A 20,876-nucleotide genomic window follows, 5' to 3' on the forward strand; every position below is an offset into this window, starting at 1 on the left:
ATCAGCTTACCTGGTGCCAAGAAACTCCACTGTCCCTGAATAGGAACCCGATCTATCTGATTCCAAAGGCAGTGGTGCTCTTGACTTTTGTATACCACCTCCCCCATGTTGAACCCTTTCCAGCAGCCCCACTGATAGGTGCGGTGCCTTCTCTTTTATTTTGAAAACAATATGTCATGGGAATCTTTGTGGTTCTGGAGAGGAAGCAAGAAGGAATTTTATGACAGAAGAGTTTTCCTGTTAGGTGGTCTCAGCTAAGCCTAACCCTTAACCCTAGCTCCAACGTCAACCCCAATCCCAGCTATAAGGGTTAGAGAGGGAGGGACTTAGAGGCAATTTAACTCTGAAGCATCCTTCAAGGTAAGATAATAATTCTTATAGCTCTTCACACCACGTCTGTCAGTGGCCCTACTCTCTGGAACTCAAATGGAGGAAAATTGGGACTCTAAGATGTGGTTCATCTGGGATTAGCTATTATTATCTTGTCATCATTATCAAATTCAAGTGCAGTATATTAAAATCTATTAACTCACATTAATTTTGGAGGAAATTCTCTAAATGTTGTCTAATCAGACATTGCTAGCAATATTTTAAGGAGCTACAGAGTCAAACCCCCAACAGGAAGAAGTAATTTTGCTTCAAAGGGCAATTAGAAAATAGGAAAACAAATTAAAGTCTAAATGATAAAAATCGAAGTCTTCATGACTTGAGGAATTACAAATGAAAAGTACATCTAATGAGCTTCCTATCTTTGAGGAAGCAACTTTAAAAATGTATAAAAATTTAATATATGAAAAAACAGCCTCACTACCCAGAATTAATTATAAATAATAATAAATAGTAGTAAATTAATAATTAACGGTTTTTATCATAAAACAATATAAAGCTATAGACCCCATGTGACTACCACTCACACCATTCACCTCCCCTTAGGTACCAGCAACTTTGTTTTTTCAGTTTGCTTTCATATATTTCCATAAAATATACCCATAAACAATATGTAGAGTTGTTTTGTGCGCCTTAAAAAATTTAATTAAATGTTATATTCTCCAGTCTGTTTCTCTAGAGTATTTCTAGAGAACTCAAAACTGCTTGATGTTTGTCTACATTAAGATATATTAAGCTTAACTCATTCCTTTTGCCTGCTGAATAGCATTTTGTCATGAGTAAACCTCATTTGATCTATCCATTCTACTATTTATGACAGTGCTCCTCATCCTGTGTGAATATCCCAGTATGCGAATCCTCAGAAATATGTATGAACGGGCTCTAGGAAACAGAGCTGGAAGAGGAAGTATTGGGTTGTAGAGTAGACCTTTTTCCATTTTACTACAGTCTGCCGAACCAGCTGTGTGTCAGATGCTATGTTTTTCAAATGTAATACCACTATAAAACTCATTTTATGAAGACCTTTTGTTTTTTGAAACTTATTCCAGTTAACCAGGGATTGGCAATTTAAGGCCTGCAGCCGAATCTGGTCTCCTGCCTGTTTTTGTAAGTTAAGTTTTGTTGGAACCTAGCCTCACTCATTCATTTATGTACTGTCCATGGCCGCTTTCATGCTGTAATGTCAAAATTGAGTAGTCACAACAGAGACCATATGGCTTGCAAAGCCCGAAGTATTTGCTCTCTGGCTCTATACAGAAAAAATTTGCTGACCTGTGAAATTATAGTATTACCTACTGTCACTCCGTTTACTGTTTTGCTTTTTAAATTATCTAATATTCAGCAACGTAAGTAAATAAATAAGACGATTTCAGAATGTGATAGAAGCAATGGAAAATGGTGATGTGAGTGCAGTGATGACATCAGATAGGTGGTAGAGAGAGTCTGGGAAGATGCCATATGGGCTGAGACCCAGGAGATACAAAAACCAAGGCTCAGAGAGGTTATGTAATGTGTACAAAGTCACACAGGTAGTAAGTGGTAGAAGTGAGATTTAAACTCATGAATAACTCCAAATATAGAGGGCCCTTTGCTCTGTAATATAGCTGTCTTCATGTATTCATGCAAACACAATACCAAGCAGATAGGTAAGTGTTATAGCAGAGAAGCATAAGCAAAATGGTTTAGTTCTCCTAGACTTGGCAGGCCAGAGACAGTGTTCTGATGTGTTGAAATTTGGAATCAGTACTGATTTGAATCATAATCCCGGCACTAACTTGGCTGAATGACTTAAATTTGCAGCCTTCATTGTTGTTTGGTGGGGCGGGGGTGGGAGGGAGCTGTCTGTAAACTGAGGAGGTTGTTTGGATGATCTCCACGAGCTCTTCTGGCTCTCACTTTCTATGATGCTGTGACTTTAGGAGGTGGCATTTGATCTGGGCTTTGGAGGGTGGGGTGATTTTGACAGGCTGCCTTGTAAATGAAGCGAAAAGGTATTCCAGGTGGTAAGAACAGTTTGAGCAAAAACACAGTGTCTAGGAACTGTAGAAAGAATTCCGGGGATGGTGTATAATAGTCTGATCCGACTAGGCTAGAGTTTAATCTGTAGAAGATGGGGAGGAGGCAAGAGGCATCTGGCACTGAGCTGAGGGAGGGCCTGAAAGTTATGCTTAGGAGCTGGGATACTTTTCCTTGGAATTAGAGGACTTAAAAGGTCCTCTGTCTTTTCTTGAGCATCCCTGTCCAGTGACCATCCTCTCTCTCTATGAAGTTCCATTGATGGAGACTTTGTAGACCATCTATTCATTTTCAGACAGCTCTAAGTATAAGAAAATTCTTCCTTACGTTGAGTCAAAGCTTATGGGTTCTAGCTATACCTTGTCTAAGGTACAGATACTGAAAGTCATTGGAAGATTTTAAATGGTAGAGGAACATGTTCAGGGATATGTGACCCCAGGGCCTGAAGCAGGCCAGTGAGAGCACACATATGACATGTACCCCAAAGGAAGAGTACTGTTAAAAGCCTTTAAAAAACCTTCCATTCATCAAATATGTGTTGAGCACCGACGATGGGTCAGTCAGTGACCAAGAACCTAGTGATAAGACAGAGTTCCTGCTCTCACACTCTTCCCAGGCTCATGGGGAAGATGGACCAGCAGACCATTGTGACAAGGACTCTGGGAGTTTGGGGCAGGAGTACCTAACCTGGCAGATGGAGGATAAGAGGTCAGGAGTCAGGGGCGGGCAGGTAAGCGTTCCTGGAAGTTGAGGACCTGGCCAGATTGACCCAGGAGGCCGAAGGAAGAGCACCCAGGGAGAGGGAGCACACAGGTAGAAATATGAGTGAATGTGGCTTGTTTAAAGAACTGAAAGCCATTCTATGGCGAGATGTGGTGTGTGTCTAGTAAATGGCTAGAAGTGAGGCTGGCCGGTAGACAGGGACTGGTCACAAGGGGCTGCGTTTGCCATGCTAAAGACTTTATATCCTAAATTTGATGAGAAGTCAGTATTCTTTTTTGTTCTTTTTTCTCCCTTTTTATTGAAGTATAGTTGATTTATAATATTGTGTTAGTTTCAGGTGTACAGCAAAGTGATTTATTTAATACAGATACATATATATATATATATATATATACACACACATATATATATTCTTTTTCAGATTCTTTTCCATTATAGGTTATTACAAGATATTGAATATAGTACCCTGTGCTATACAGTAGGTCCTTGTTGTTTATCTGTTTCATATATAGTAGTGTGTATCTGTTAGTCCCAAACTCCTAATTTATCTCTACTCCCCCTTTTCCCCTTTGGTAACCATAAGTTTGTTTTCTGTGAGTCTGTTTTGTAAATAAGTTCATTTCTATCATTTTTTTAGGTTCCACGTATAAGTGATATCATATGATATTTGTCTTTCTCTGTTTGACTTACTTCACTTAGTATGATAATCTCTAGGTCTGTCCATGTTGCTGCAAATGATATTATTTCATTCTTTTTTATGGCTGAGTAATATTCCATCACATATATACCACATAGTCTTTATCCACTCATTTGCCAATGGACACAAGTTGCTTGCATGTCTTGGCCATTGTAAATAGTGCTGCTGTGAACATTGGGGTGCATATATTTTTTTGAATTCGAGTTTTCATCTTTTCCAGATGTATGCCCAGGAGTGGGATTGCTGGATCATATCAGTAACCCTATTTTTAGTTTTTGAAGGAACCTCCATACTGTTCTCCACAGTGGCTGCACCAATTTACATTCTCACCAACAGTGTAGGAGGGTTCCCTTTTCTCCACACCCTCTCCAGCATTTATTATTTGTAGACTTTTTGATGATGGCCATTCTGAGTGGTGTGAGGTGATACCTTATTGTAGTTTTGATTTGCATTTCTCTCATAATTAGCAGTGTTGAGCATTTTTTCATGTGCCTGTTGGCCATCTGTATGTCTTCTTTGGAGAAATGTCTGTTTAGGCCTTTGGCCCATTTTTTGATTGGGTTGTTTGGGTTTTTTTGATATTGAGCTGTATGAGCTGTTTGTATATTTTGGAAATTAAGCCCTTGTCAGTTGCACCATTTGCAAATATTTTCTCCCATTCCATAGGTTGTCTTTTTGTTTTCTTGATGGTTTCCTTTGCTGTGCAAAAGCTTTTAAGTTTAATTAGGTCCCATTTTAAAATTTTTGCTTTTATTTCTATTCCCTTGGGAGACTGACCTAAGAAAACATTACTACAATTTATGTCAGAGAAGGTTTTGCCTATGCTCTCTTTTAGGAGTTTTATGGTATCATGTCTTATATTCAAGTTTAAGCCATTTTGAGTTCATTTTTGTGTATGGTGTGAGGGTGTGTTCTAACTTCATTGATTTACATGTGGCTGTCCAGCTTTCCCAACACCACTTGCTGAAGAGACTGTCTTTTCCCCATTGTATATTCTTGCCTCCTTTGTCAAAGATTAATTGATCATAGGTGTGTGGGTTTATTTCTGGGCTCTCTGTTCTGTTCCATTGATCAATATGTCTGTTTTTGTGCCAGTACCATGCTATTTTGATTACTGTAGCTCTGTAGTATTGTCTGAAGTCTGGGAAGGTTATGCCTCCAGCTTTGTTCTTTTTCCTCAGGATTGCTTTGGCAATTCCGGGTCTTTTGTGGTTCCATATAAATTTTAGGATTATTTTTTCTAGTTCTGTGAAGAATGTCATGGGTAATTTGATAAGGATCACGTTAAAACTGTAGATTGCTTTGGGTAGTATGCCCATTTTAACAGTATGAATTCTTTCAATCCAAGAGCATGGGATAGCTTTCCATTTCTTTGAATCATCTTCAATTTCCTTTATCAATGTTTCATAGTTCTCAGAGAAGTCAATATTCTCAAACACAGTTTTTCCACCCCCATTTATAGAATGTACACATACTCCTTTTAAAAATATTACAACGTATGGTAAATATGAAGGAAGAAATAAAAATCACCTTTAATCTCACTAACCAGAAATAACTACTAGTAAACATTTTGTTGTTTCTAACCAAGTATGTTTCTATGCATAGATACAAAAGAAAAGCTTGATCTTATTGTGTTATTTGGTTTGTATCTTACTTTTTCTAAGTAATGTCATGTGTCTGCATTTCCAAGGCCATGCCATTAATAATTATTTGAGAATTTAGCTACTAATGACTGTATATCATAGCCCAATAGATGACTATATCTTATTTTACATAAATGTCTCATAATAGATAAAGTTTTAAGTTGCTTGCATTTTTCACTACTATAAATAATGTCGTGAAAGACAATCTTGTTTTTAAATTTATAGTCACATCTGCCTATTTCCTTAGGATACGTCCAGCCACGTCAGTGGTTGCCTTTTAAGCAGGCTTGAGATGGACTCAAGTGTGTTTATTTGAAAAGCCGTCATGACAGTAATGTGAAGGGTGGATTGGAAAAAGGTGATCTAGAAGCAAGCAGAGGAAAGATGCTATTTGAGCAATTTAGGCCAAGTGTAAGGGCATAAACTAAGTTATTGGCAGCAAGGTCAGAGAAAAGAGGAAATGATAGTGATTCTTAAAGTGTTTGCTTGTTTTATGTTTATGTATTTGTTTGCATGACAGAGCTTTCTTCGAACCTGATGAAAACTACCAGCATTTTTTACATATGAATTCAGGGGTTTAGGGACCTCTAAGGTGGCTATTGTGGGTAGGGCGAAGAGGTTAGTGGGGCTTAATGGTTCTTTTCCGAAATAGGAAGTACTACGGGGGAAAAACAGGTTTGAAGGGTTGGCGTGGGGAGGAGAAATTTATGAGCCCAGTATTAGATGGATCGGGTAGAACTGTCAGGGGGATAGTTTATAAGTTGATGTAATGGCTTAGGAGAGAGGTCAGAGCAGGATGTGAGGATGTGAGGATGTGGGAGCCATCCCCACAAAGGTGGTGGTATTGAGACCCTGGACACAAAAGTACCCTAGAGATGAGGGTGTTTATGTGAAGGGTACTTGGGGCATAACCAGGGAGACAACCTACTCCTAAGTAGCAGACAAGGGGGAAACTAGAGAAGGAGCTAGAAGATAAGTACGAAGAAAACCAGAAGAGAATGGTGTTGAGGAAGCCAAGAGAGACAAGAGTTTCAAGGAAAAAGTCATCAAACTGTCAAATGTTGCAGAGGTCAAGCAAGAAAAGGACTGGAGGGCGTCCACAGGAGCAATTTAAGTCACCTGGAAATGTGGAATGAACAGATTCAGAGGAATTGTGGGGCTGGAAGCCAGATTGTAGCTTGCAGTGAGGACTGAAGGGAGCTGCGGGGGTAGAACATTCATGGCTTTTTTCTAAGAGAGCTTGTTGTGAAGGGCTGGAGAGGGCCAGGTGAGAGCTGGAGTGAGATGGGGCAGCAGAAGGTTCACTTTTTCTTCTTGTTTATATTCAAGAAGCAAAGCTAGATTTCCAAATTGTCATATGACTTGGATTACCTCTCCAACATTTGCCATTTGCCATGTTTAAAGTCCTTTTATTGGTGATTATTTTTTTGGACATGGTATACTCTGTCCAAGCTTCCAGCGAAAGCATTGCTGCCCAAACTCCTAGCATCTTACTTCAAGTTCTGTTTAAACAAGCCAAGACCTCCATGTTTGCTCATAGTCTCATTGGATTTTAATTAGACTCCCCTCTCAGTTTTTAAGCTTCAGCATACTAATATTTGGAGTTGCAGTTTTTAAATTACAGAATATGACTTGTGTCCTTGAAGTCTGACCTTTACCTGAAGAATTGGTTGAAAATGGTAAATGTTTAAATGTTGCAGGTTAGAGAATGTCTTTATTGTGTTGCCAAATGCTGAATGACAGAGAGATTTAATTCTAACAAGCACTAATTATAAAGGGAAAAAAAATCAAAAGGTGATGTCAGCCAGAATCAAAGTGAACCAGAACAAGAAATACTTTTATTGGTTACAGAACATCAACAATGTGTGATACAGCCTTATTCACTTACTTTACTAGCAATGAAAATACTGCAGGCTGTCTCTAGGGGGTTCAGACAGGCTTATTGAAGACATAATCATTTTGATAGGTGTTATTCGTTGGTAATATGATGCTTTGTAGCTGCAGAAAGTTACTTATTTTTAGAGATATGCTAAATGTTCTTGGCTTTAAAAAAACAAAACAATATGGCAAAGATTTTATAACTTGGAAGAAGTGGATAGTCAATGCAATGTATCCACTGGTTTCTTGCTTAACAGTAAATTAGCCTATTTTTGAGTATTATTTCTCTCAGCACAATTGCTTTAAATATGTTGACATCAAAAAAAGAGGTATCACTATTTTAGAGGTCATTGTGTTATAATAGAAAACAGTTATCCATTTAGGAGATTAAATAGAGGATATATACGTATACATCAATACATACACACACACATATATATAAATAGGCGTGTGTGTGTGTGTCTTTGCTTTATAAAGAACCTGGTTTTCTTTTTCTTAAGGTGAGATTTATTTTTCTTGAAGATAAGATTTTACTCTGAAATTCTTGGTCCTGTCTTCTTTCTCTTTGTTTTCCAGTGAAATTCATTATTATATCTTTTAACTCTCTTTGGACCTCTCTTCCTCCCCATGCTGTCCAGAACCTGAGGCCATTCCTTTAATCATTCTTTCACCATTCTAGCCAGTTCTCTTCTTGACTTTTCACTGAATCTAATTCAGTCTTCCCATGCTCAACCTCATCATTTGACATCTTTGCCACCGTACCTGGGCTGCTGAGCACTGTTAGCTGAAACCTGACAACAGTGCCAATTATAGCCTCTGTAAATTCATGGTCTCCAGTCTGTTAGGGCCCCAAGACGGCCTCTGCAATCCTTGATTGTTCTACACTTTCACCACTGTCTTCCTATTTCCTCCCTGCCACCTGTTCCCTCAGTCTCAGAAAATAATCTTGACTTCTGTTTTATTGAGACCGCCAGGCAGGAACTCCTGAACATCCTCTTCTTTTACCACCATTCCCTGTCACTACCTACAAATTTTCTCAACACATATCACCTTCTAGTTATTTTCCTACTTTTTCTCCTTAACTTGGTCACCAGGCTGCTCAAAAGAGTAGCGCCTTTTGTTTCTCCTTCTGCCCTCTGGCTTCCATCCAAAACTGCTAGCTGTTAACACCTATGAGATAGTTTTCAGCCTTCACTTTATTTGGCCTTTAAGGCATTTTAACATTATTCAGTACTACCTCTCAGCATGTTTCTCAGTGTTCATAAAAACTCCTCACTTTTGGGATTTCTCCCACCTTACTTTCTCACAAATTCAAAGTTGCCATTTTTCCAAAATAGCAGGAAAAAACTTAAGCATTTAATGCTTTACAACATAATAATTGATATGAATGCTTATCATTCAGTATTAATTATACTTCTAAAAATTACATTATACTTTTGTATATAATGTATAAATATAACAGTATTAGTTATACTTTAAAAAGATAAGAAACATATATTAATTATTCCTTGGTTTCTTCTTTCCTAGTTAATGAAGGAGTTCCCTCTCCTGAGCATGTTCAACATCCATGAAAACCTTTTAGAAGCCCTTCTGGAACTACAAGCATATGCTGATGTTCAGGCAGTCTTAGCAAAGTATGATGGTAAGTCCTTGGGTACTTTTATCTACTTGAGTATTTCCTCTCTTCTTGATGTATTTTAATGATTAGATCAGAAGGATCATTTTTATAGCACAGCACTTTGATAACTATCCTCTTAGAGAATTTCCACCTGATTTCCGTGGTCAGGAATCACTCAGAACCTCTGCAGGCGGCATGTACCTTGTTGGAACAGCACTGACTGTTTGAGCTCCTGCTGTGACCCCTCATCAGCTGACTGTGACCACTACCTGTTGGTTTTGTTGATCCTTCGAAGCAATAGAACAGCTGGTAGCTCTTGCTACAAACCTTGTGACAGTTCAGTAATATTTGAAGATAAGATTGTGGCCCTTTCATCCCAGGTCTTCTCCTCATTAGCAGAATAACCCCCATTTCTTCATATGAGAGGCATTGCGGTCCCTTTGCCATTCTGGTTACTCACCCATGAGCACAGAATAGCATTTTACCTCTCCTTAATAAACCAGAAAAATAAGCTGACATCTCCTAGATATTTGAAAAATCTTCTGCTCATATTGCCATTGTCTGTGAATTTACTATTTGATTAATTGTACAAAAAATTTCTGCATAATTACCTGCCATGACTTAGCTTCTGGAATCTCTGCAGAATTTCATACTATTCTGCCATATTTCATTAACTCTCTCCCGAAAATAAATATATTTGCTTATAAAATGGATATTAGGGAGTGATTACTTATGATCATTGTTTACTCTATAAAATATTCTTTCTTAAGTAAGCATCTTTAGTGCATTTAAAGAATTATTCAGGGGGACTTCCCTGGTGGCGCAGTGGTTAAGAATCCGCCTGCCAATGCAGGGGACACGGGTTTGAGCCCTGGTCCGGGAAGATCCCACATGCCGCGGAGTCACTAAGCCCGTGCGCCACAACTACTGAGCCTGTGCTCTAGAGACCGCGAGCCACAACTACTGAAGCCCGCACGCCTAGAGCCCGTGCTCCGCAACAAGAGAAGCCACGGCAATGAGAAGTCCGCGCACCGCAACAAAGAGTAGCCCCTGCTCGCCTCAAGTAGAGAAAGCCCGCGCGCAGCAACGAAGACCCAACACAGCCAAAAATAAATAAATAAATAAAATTAATTTATAAAAATAAAAAAAGAATTATTCAGGTCAAAATATTCATCAAACATATAGGGCAAACTATACTATTTGAGTCTTATTTTTGACATACAGTTCTTCATAAGGAATCTCTGAAATAAGTTAGAGTTGTTACCCCCTGCAGTTGGAGGAACTGAGGCATCGTGAGACCGTTTTGGTTTTGTTTTATTGTTAATTCTTGCTCAAACTGATGGAAACTAAAAACCGTCAGCCAGTGATGGCATCACTTGGCCTGTGCAAACATGAGCACCCTGTGTAACAAGATATATGCTACCTAGTATGGAACTGATTTTAGCAAGAGAGAAAAGTATTTGTGGCGCACTTTATAGTAAACAAAATAAAGACTGTTTGGCCTTCATGTCAGCTCACTTTTGTTCTCTGTTTATATGTGGAATCTCTGTTGGGATGACCTTGGGAGTCTAAGCCAGGAAACTACCTTAGAGGCAAAATGCTCATACACTACAGGCCTTTTAGTACCAGCAGAACCCAGCACATGGGTTCAACTGGCCATGCACTTTTCCACATGCCACCCCGTAGCCATCAGTGTCATAGCAAGGTTCCAGTGTTCTCATCCCCAGCGCCGACCTGCCCTCAGCCTGATACATCAGGCTTAAGAAAAGATTTAACCAATAGAGCCTTTGGGATCTCAAATCTCCTAAGGCTCCTTTCATGAAGATTTTGGCTCATTACAGAAATCATCAGCTTTGTGTTACGAGACTGAGTGTAAAATAAAGAAATGAACTCATTTGGAGCTTTCTGTTGTCTCTCTCTATTCCATTGCACAGCCTCGGTTCCACAACAACCAAAAGCTGATTTATTAGATTCTGATAACATATGTTCACATTGTTCGTTACAAGAGCTTGTCCCACCCTCCACTAAAACTTGGCTCTCACTTTGCAAAATTCCTTTGTTGCAAATGGACAAACTCACCATACCAAGGCCCTTGTGTTGAGCTTTGTTTATGTTTGTACCTGGCAACAGAGATGATGTTCTTATTCATTATTCATGGAAAAAGAGCCTCATTAGTGGCAGGACACATACTGTTGCTGAGATGCCTCGTTAGGGGTTTTGAGTTCAGCAGTTGTCAATAGGCTGCAGATGACCTAACCCCAGCTGAATTCTGGAGGGTGTTTTGGTACAGACTTGGCTTAGGCCAGTGTCATTTACAGTAGAAATAGAATGAAGTGGCTGCTGGTTACTGTTGCTTGAGGAGTGAGCTGCAACCACACAAGACTATTAAAAACATGCCTCTTCTTCCTCACCCCGTACCATAAAATGGGCTCTTTCCAGTTCATCCCTGCTGCTTTTTCTGGAGACCCAAAGGACCTTGACCCAGTTCTTGTCCCATTTTCTGCCCCTGTGTTAGGAAGTGGGTGCTTCAGAGGGCTTGGAGTACAGACAGCAATGGGGGTGCCCTGTTCCTCACCCTGGTTCAGATGTCATCATCCTAATCCGTGAGATGCTGGAGACAGCACTTTGAATCCCAGCCTCACCATCCCTCGCCATCGAGCCACACCCAAAGCAGCAGGATTATATGTTATCTTTGCAAATCGGAATGCTCTGGTTTGGTAGCTGTTTCTTGGATGTTTTATGGGTACAGCAATCCTTCTTTATTACATTTGCTAGGTAGCTGAATTTTTTTAAGTAGTATGTTGGAAAGTGACACAATGGGATTAGTGCTGGTTTTCTGACCTTTGCAAAAAGGATTTAGAAATATGGTAAAGCATGGGGGAAAAAAACACAACATGTTCTGAGGAAAGGAGGAAGGCAACCTGTATTCCCTTTGCCTCTTTCTTATTCTCCTCCACTTTTTTATTTGCTTTGACTTTTAAAAGTGACATTTACAAAGTCCTTTTACAGTGAAGCCCTTTGGCAACCCTGGATTCTTAGCAGGATTACCAGTTAACTGACCACACCTCCTTGTAAACTGCAGTCTTATTTTGATTTTTTCCCTGATCTTATATTATTCCAGCCATTAGTCTGAAATGCTGTCTTGCCAGCCTCAGGAGTTTTCATGCTCTTCTAGTTTCAATTTGTTAACCAACATTATGGGTGGGCAGTTTTTATCCAGGTGGTTGGTGTTGGTTTTGGAGTGTCCTTCACACAATAACTAAAAAAACAGCAGCAGCAACAGCTAGCATTGAGTTCTTATAATGTGTCAGGGTCAGACGTGATTCTAAGCTCTATGTGGATGGACTCATTTATTCTCACCACAAGCATATGAGGTAGATACTATTATTAGCCCCATTTTACAGCTGTGGTAACTGGTACAGAGAAGAGTTAAGTAATTTGCTGAAGTGAAGAGCCTAAGATATCAAGTTAAGCTATGGAGATGTTCTGGTATGAGAGCAAAGAGATAAACTGAGAACAGTCCTTGTTCAATAAGATGTGAATTCTACAAGGAAAGGAAAGCCAGGATAAAAGCTGAGGTGGTCTGACCCCTGGCCCATGCGCTTAACCATCATCATACTTCCACTGGTCTCTGCTGTTGGCAGTATTTTTTATTGTTTTTATTAACATTGTTCTCGTTGTTATTATCAGCTACAGTTTGCTGAGAACCTACCATGTGCCAAGCACATTGCACACATTACCTATAACCCTTACAGTGTCTTTGCAAGGAGGTAGTTATTCCATTTTAGCAGATGCAGAAACTGAGGCTTGTGAATTTAAGTAACTTTCAAGACCACATTCCTTGAAAACTGTAGAACTGAGATGCAAATTCAGGTTTAGCTGGCTTTAAAAGCCCATGTGTTTTTCATAAACCTAAGCCTTGCTGAAGTGACTTTCTCTCCCTCTCTCACTCCTCTTACAAAGGCATGAATTAGGCGGGCTGGAGCCGTGGTGCAGAATTTCAGTAATGCCAAATTGTCTTTTAAGATTCTTTTAAAATTATTCCTTAAGAACTGGGTATATCTATATTTGCTTATCTTTCTGAAACCATCTTCAAAATATGGCTTTCCATCTTCAACGTGTACCTGATTTCTTTAGTCACAAAGGGGATTTGATGTATGGTGGTCATTTAATTTGAGATTTATCTTCTTTTTTTTTTTTCAGTCATACATTACCTATAAAGACAGAAATGTTTTTTAAGATCATTAAGTCATCAGAACCTTCTTTTCAAAGCCATTGAGAAAGTTGTTACAAGCTTTGGATTGCCTTTCAAAGAAGTTTATAGGCCACCTAGGTTGAAAGCTTAAGTCTCAAAGATTAGGGTGGGAATGGGGAAAAGAATTCATGCGTTTCTTATTCATTATCATTTGCCCATTTCAATTTTAGAAGAACCTCACAGAGCAAGTGAATAGGAACGTGAGTGCTAATTTTGTGAGCATTTCCTTTGGGAGTGTCTAGTTCTGTCTCTAGTTAGTGATCCCTGAGGATGCCAAAGGCAGTCCTGTTGGTGGGGAAGAGGACTAGCCCTGGTGCCAGCCTGCTGAGATGAGGTCCCAGCTCTGCCTTCCACTGGCTGAGTGAACTTCAGCAAATCACTCAACCTTCGAAGCTTCCATTTCTTTCTCTGGAAATGGAATCTAGGCTTAGAAAGCCTAAGTAACTTGCCCAGGATCACACAGCTGGGAATTTGTTGTGAGGATTAAAGCAGTTGATCCATGGTAAATGTTTAGAACAGTGTGGGCCACACAGTAAGAATTCAGTAACTATTAACCATTATAAAGAGCTAAGGTGACCACTCCTGAACTTCACCTCTGTTCTTAATCCATTTTGTTCAAATGGAAAACCATATATAAAATGTCAGTTAAAATGAGAGCATAGGGCTTCCCTGGTGGCACAGTGGTTGAGAATCTGCCTGCCAATGCAGGGCACACGGGTTCGAGCCCTGGTCTGGGAAGATCCCACATGCCGCGGAGCAACTAGGCCCGTGAGCCACAATTGCTGAGCCTGCGCGTCTGGAGCCTGTGCTCCACAACAAGAGAGGCCGCGACAGTGAGAGGCCCGCGCACCGCAATGAAGAGTGGCCCCCACTTGCCGCAACTATAGAAAGCCCTCACACAGAAATGAAGACCCAACACAGCCATAAATAAATAAATAAATAAATAAATAAATTTTAAAAAAAAATGAGAGCATAAAAGCCCAGTCTTTTGCCCCCCCAAAAGTGTTATGGCCTGTTATTAAAATTAATTTTAGATCTCATAGGACATATGTGTAGATATTTGATAAGAATGGAAATGCTTAGTTTTATCTATAAACAACTCTAACATTTGGAAAGCTGAAAAATAAAAAATGCCCAACATTTTCACTCTTGATCAAAAGACAAATTGTTTCAGCCTTGGGGCAATTTGTCCCAATAGAAATACAAATCCAAGCTCTTTTCGATATTTACTCCATTAGGTCATTTAGTGATTGCCCTAAATTTGGGGGCAGGAACTTCCCTGTGAGGGACAGCTGGTCTTTTTTTTTTTTTTTTTTTTTTAATAATTATTCGTAACTGAGCACCTTAACACACCAACTTTTTTTTTTTTTTTAAACTTTGGGTTTATTTATTTATTTATTTATTTATTTATTTATTTATTTATGGCTGTGTTGGGTCTTCGTTTCTGTGCGAGGGCTTTCTCTAGTTGTAGCAAGTGGGGGCCATTCTTCATCGCAGTGTGCGGGCCTCTCATTATCGCGGCCTCTCTTGTTGTGGAGCACAGGCTCCAGATGCGCAGGCTCAGTCATTGTGGCTCACAGGCCTAGTTGCTCCGCGGCATGTGGGATCTTCCCAGACCAGGGCTCGAACCCGTGTGCCCTGCATTGGCAGGCAGATTCTCAACCACTGCACCACCAGGGAAGCCCTGGTCTTTTTCATAATCACGAATACTATATAAATGCAACAACTATATCAAGACCATTTTTACTGGTGCCATCAAGCCCATCCTAAATTAGCATTATTATCTACCATCTGGCAATGTGCAAAGGGTATACTTTCAAGAACAAGACATGTTTGTAACATTGGGGGAAATACTTTCATCTCAGTAGATTGAAAACAAATTCTAAAGAAAGCATGAGGGAATCACTCTATGTTGAGACTATTCAGAGAATAAGCTTTTTGCTAATCATTGGTTTGCAGAGTCAGCATGTAGTTATAAGTAAAAATTTTGTACACTTTGTTCATTGCCCAGGGCCTTAATAACTAGTACAAGTTACTCAAGTATCATCTCCATTCCTCTGAAATGGTCACTGGATACCCTGTCTTTTGGTTAGGCTGTTTTCCATTTATGTTTGTGGAATAAGAGGGATTTGAGATGCCAGAAGGACCAGTGAATAAAATCTCTATTGACGGGACTTCCCTGGTAGCACAGTGGTTAAGACTCCACACTCCCAGTGCAGGGGGCCCGGGTTCGATCCCTGGTCAGGGAACTAGATCCCACATGCATGCCACAACTAAGAGTTCACATGCCACAACTAAGGAGCCCTCGAGCCGCAACTAAGACCTGGCACAACCAAATAAAATAAATAAATATTAAAAAAATTAAAATCTGTATTGAAGCAGTCAGCAGTCAGCATCAGACCTCCAAAATGGTGCTTTTCAGTCAAGTGTATGTATGGATGTGAGTTCTGATGCCATAGGCACAGGCAGCTTCTGAGACATATCCACTACAAAAGGAGGCTGCATTCAAGAAAGAGGGTTTGAAGTGCCATCAGTCCCTAGTGACAGACTCGAAGCCTCGTCCAGCTCCCTTCCCTGGCCTGGCTCTTATGGAAAAGATCAAGGATACCCGGCAAATGCTGAAGAGAATCCTTGTGTAAAAGATAGGCAAATAATCCCATTGCTGCTTCAAAGAAGAAAATAAATATCAGCACTGACACCATGGGCTATGGCTTCAGACTGGTAAGCACGAGTGACTGAGAAGTGATGGCCCTGTGATAGCTTTGCAGTGGGTGCCCTGCTGACTTGGAAACTAAGAGGTATATCTGTCAAGAAGACTAGGCCTTTGAGGTTACAAAGTGATTGGCTGTCATACTGTACATGCAATGAGAGGGAGTTCTGATAACAGATGCTATTTCAGTGAAGACTGTATGCGTGAAAAACTTCTACAGTCTCTGATGATGGAAGACGTTTTATGAATGCATACATCTGTAATTCACAGAGTTGGCACATGAACAAACCCTCTAAATTTATGCTGGCTTTAGTAATCCTTTCTGCCCAGTTATCATAATTTACCAAGGTAACATCCCTCCTTAGCTGGCCATCACCATCACATAAACTGCCATATTTGGCTCCAGGGCACCAGCCACAGAAGGGCCTCCTGACACAGACCTTTTGGGATAATCCAATTCAAAAGTTGCAAATAAGATCTGTTGTTTGGCTTTGTAGCATGATAGTTGAATCCGTGTTGCTTGCCTCTCCCCCTGCTCCAGATTACCAAGATCATGTAGTATTTCCCCATCCCAGGTGGCACATCATTTTGAGGTTCTAGTATATCAGTCCTTTTTATTTCTTCAGTGAAGTTTTCACCTTCGGTTGAAAGGGGACCTTAGATTGGCTTTTTGAAGGTGGGACAAAAAGACTTCATACTGTCTGGAACCAAAAAAAAAAAAAAAATCTAAGGACAGAATTTTACATATCTATTGTTTTCATTGCATCATATCATGAACAGGAGTAAACTGAGAAATTTTATTGAAGACAGTCACATGGAGGACAGCATCACATAATGGTACAGTAATAAGACATTACAGTCCTCAAACAGGAAGGAGAAGTGGGCTGCATTTTCATTAGTTTGTTTTTCAATTTTGTTTGTTTGGTTAGTCAGTTCGTGGCTCCAAAAGCATCTGTCAAGGCTACACAAACTTCAAGTATATCAATTTGCTGGGCAACCAAGAAAAGTGATGCTTGATACTATGTAATCTTAAATGATTACAGAGAGTAATTAGGTTAATTTTTTCAAATTAATTCAGCAAGGATCTATCAAACCTTTATGTTGAAGATACTAACTTTTAGGTGCTTCCACATTCAGAGATGAATATGATTTACTCTGTGTCGCCAAGAAGCTTTCCGTCTATTGAAGAAAGATGTTAAAAACAAAAAACAACCCATGGTGAGTCGAGGTGGGATGAATCCATGCTCAGTGAATCAGTTTGAAACATGCTGTGGGAAGTACAGAGAAAGAAACTCTTTGAGAGCAAGCCCTGTGTCCTCTTCTTCTTGGACACTTATGTACTACAGTAGATGTTCAGAGCATCTATGGTGAACGAACAACTTGTTAGATGGAGATGCACTATGACATAGTGTCCTTACTTGTGAGGTGCTTTGGGACTTACTTATCTGCTGGTTGCTACCCTTGAAAACATTCTTTTAGAAGTATAGATGTAAAATTGACCCTCAATTGACTAATCTCAATGATCCTTTTAAAATTACATCTTGATTGTTATTATTATTGCAGATGAACAAAAGGAAATTAGGCAAAAAGATTATCACTGGAAAAATTCTGTCCTATCTAAAGTTTTGCCGCATGGATTTTCTGAGACACATCAAATTGACAGTTTTACTCATAATTACATAAATTTGTCCTAAGATTATTTCATTGAATTTCAGGTTTGATCTTATGAGCCATTTATGACTTTTGAAAACTTAAGAGTCATCCTCCCTGAGATGACTTTTTTTGTTTTTTTCAGCAGCATCATTCTTGTAAAGGGTCCTTGGGAGCCAGAAGATGTGTGGTTTGCCTTCCTTGTTTCTGGACAAAAATTCTACTTTTCTTCAACCTTGTTTCAGCTTTTACTCTTGCTTTCTTCCCGCCCCACTTTTTCATTCCACTGCTTTTTCAAATAGACATCTAGATTTAGAGCACAGTCCGATGTCATGCCTTCTGTCGGAATGCTGTAAGCAAAGATAAAGGAAGTATACGTGTTGAGAAATAACAAGTTTATGACTCCCTCTTAAAGCACCCATCAACACTGATCACTTTTGGCTCCCAGAAGCTAAATTAGAAGTAAATGTTTGCATGTTGAAGGAAGGTCATATCAAGTGATTTGATATATTAGTACATTAACTTAAGATTTTATTCAGCAAACACTGACCACCAACTATGTTTCAAACATTGCTTTGTGTTGTGGGTACAAAGTGATAAAGAAACACCGCTTTTACCCCTAAAGCACACCACGTAAGTAGGAGAGGGAAATAAGAGAATGGACAATCACTGTAAAGTGTAAAGACTGATAGAGTTTAACCCAAGATGGAAGGGACACCTCATCCAGGGTAATGAGGGACGCCACCCCAGTGGAGGTGGGATCTGTGCTGAGCCAGACAGCATAGGTGCTGGAGGCAAAGAGAATATGTCCAGAGATTCAGGGCAGGATTGACACAGCTTGTGAGGAGAACTGTTTCCCACAGAGCAGAGGGAAGACAGAGGCTGTAGCAAAGGGCTGAACTTGCACTGGGTGAGTTAAGCAGGGGCCAGGCCTCAAAGAGCTTCGGGTCTAGTTTGGATTTTGTTCTGGAGACCATGGAGAGACTTGGAGGCAATGTCAGCAGAGGAAGGGCTTCAGCCTGCCCCCAGAGTGAAGGGAGTGGCACAGTGGATTCACACTCTGCCCTTTTTTGACTTGAGGTGGTTGAGAGATGAACACTGGGAAAGCCCTAAGATGTGAAGGAGTAGAATGCCGCTGGAGAGGACTGGGGAGGTGATTTCAGACTCTGCAAAGAAGCAGAATTCTATCCTTCAGGGAGACATATGCAGGGTTTTTCAACCAATAAGTATAAAAGAGTTTTTAGAGTTCGGTTTTTCTTCTTTATACAACAAATGGGAATCCCAGTGCAGAAACTTTTTTAATTTCCTGGGTGATCAAAACTTTCTATTTTAAACTATAACTACTTCATTTCATTTGCTCTCTGGGGATCTCTTTCTTAACTATGTAGACCCAGTATAACCCTTAGATAATCTGTCTTTCGGGGGCATGTAACTAAGATGTTATCAAGAGCCTGCCAGGATTCATGTAGCCCACCAACACCTGCCTACTTCTGCTGAGTCATAACAACAACATAAGGAGGGAAAAAAAAGTGGAATGTGGGGAACAGGTGGAAGGTCCCCTAGTCTTTAGAGGTTGTGAATTTGGAGCAGGCGATGTGAAGGCCTGCACCTGTCAATCTACAAGTCTCATTTGCTAAAAGCAAAGCATCTGACAAGGTCTTGTCTTACTGACACTTTAATTACAACCAAAGTAGACAAAGCCTGAGAGTAGTTAATACCTTGGATTTAATTCTTACCAAAAAGGAAGCACCTTAAAGGAGAGCATGTTATCGTATAGCTTATAATAACAACAACGAGAAGTCACACCCTTTTTTTAATTCAAAGGAAAGATAAATATAAACCCATAAATGGAGATTCAGTAAATACTTTGTGCCGACACTATGTGGCATAGGAGATACAGAGATTTTTAAAGTGGAAATTGGTTCAAGAAGGATGAGAGATTCTAAAAGATGAGATTATAGTTATTCCCACTGGGAAAAAAATGTAAAATTAAACACGAATGATTAAAGTTTATGAAAATATCAGAATGACAAATGGCTAAATAAGTATATACAAGTGAGGTAGAAACCTGTCAGCAGGTGTTCTGGGTGGCTAAAGTTCAGAGGAGGCAAAAGTCTCAAGACTTTAATTGTGAAGCCATTTTCCAAGGAAAATGATAAAGTGTAAGAGAATGATGATAAGGAAAATAAAAGCAAGTACCACATTGGCAGTATGGGATGGTGACAAAGACATGCTATTGCAAGACCATCTCTGTCACTAATTAGTTAGGCAGCTCTTAAGTATATCATTTAGCTTCCCTGGGCCTGTATTTTTTATCTGTAAAATGAAAGATTTTTGAGGGCTGACCTTCACAGTCGTGTACTGTTGTCCAATTCTTTGATTTATCTTGTAGTACTGCTATCTGGATAAGAAAGTAATGTGTTAATAAGTTAATAAAAATATACAACTATTCACTCCTATTTTCTATTTCCCCTCAATACTTTTGATTCCTTTTTCTTTTAAAGAATTTCAACAAATAAATCAATCCCAGCAAAATTCTAGAGGAGAGAAATATGTGGTTTATGAACACTTAGGAAAGAGGTGATTGAAGATCTAGCATGGATTTACTGAGGAAGTTGTGTGACATAAAAACAGATGAGATAGTACATGTGAAAATATTTGTAGTCTATACAATAATATTTAAATGTTTCTTATTAAGGCCATTTTTCTTTATATTTCTGAATTAGAGAAATGCCATGGAAGTATTTGTATCTTTATTTAAATAAAATATCTGATAATTTTTTTTAACATCTTTATTGGAGTATAATTGCTTTACAATGGTGTGTTAGTTTCTGCTTTATAACAAAGTGAATTTTGATAATGTTTTTAATGCTGTCTTTTTAGGTAACGTGGAGCAATGTGGTCATGATACCTATTACACCATTAATAAATGGTATAATTTAATGGTATAATATAATACCTATCATAACTATTAATAAATGGTTGCACATAGATCATTGCAGACCGTTGCAAATTTAGGGTAATCTCTAGAATACCATTTTTGGATTCTCTCCTTGGTATTGCCATGGTCAGTATGTTTTTAAATCAGACCTTGTCAACAGCATAGCACAGTTAAAAAGCGTGTGTTCTGGGGGAAGCTCATATTTGTTTTAAGTGTGTGATGTTGGCTTATTTCTTAACTGTTCTATGCCTCACTTTCCCCATCTATAAAACAGGGCTAGCAGTAGGTCCTATCTCATAGGGTTGCTCTGAGGATTAATGTGTGTAAGTGATTAACACCAGTGCCTGGCACTTAATAA

General features: G+C 39.4%; 1 protein-coding gene across 9 annotated transcripts in view; it reads left to right on the forward strand.

The window, feature by feature from the left end:
• The window catches only part of ST7 (suppression of tumorigenicity 7), a 298,480-nt gene that overhangs the window by 206,710 nt on the left and 70,894 nt on the right, over nt 1-20,876 (forward strand). For all 9 annotated transcript variants that reach the window (XM_082472341.1, XM_082472342.1, XM_082472346.1 and 6 more), the window contains one exon: nt 8,872-8,986. In XM_082472341.1, the coding sequence (XP_082328467.1) occupies nt 8,872-8,986 (115 nt within the window). The remainder of the gene's footprint in view (nt 1-8,871; nt 8,987-20,876) is intronic.

This window comes from Balaenoptera physalus, assembly GCF_965194825.1.
Source record: "Balaenoptera physalus genome assembly, chromosome: 8".
NCBI classification, from domain to species: domain Eukaryota; kingdom Metazoa; phylum Chordata; class Mammalia; order Artiodactyla; family Balaenopteridae; genus Balaenoptera; species Balaenoptera physalus.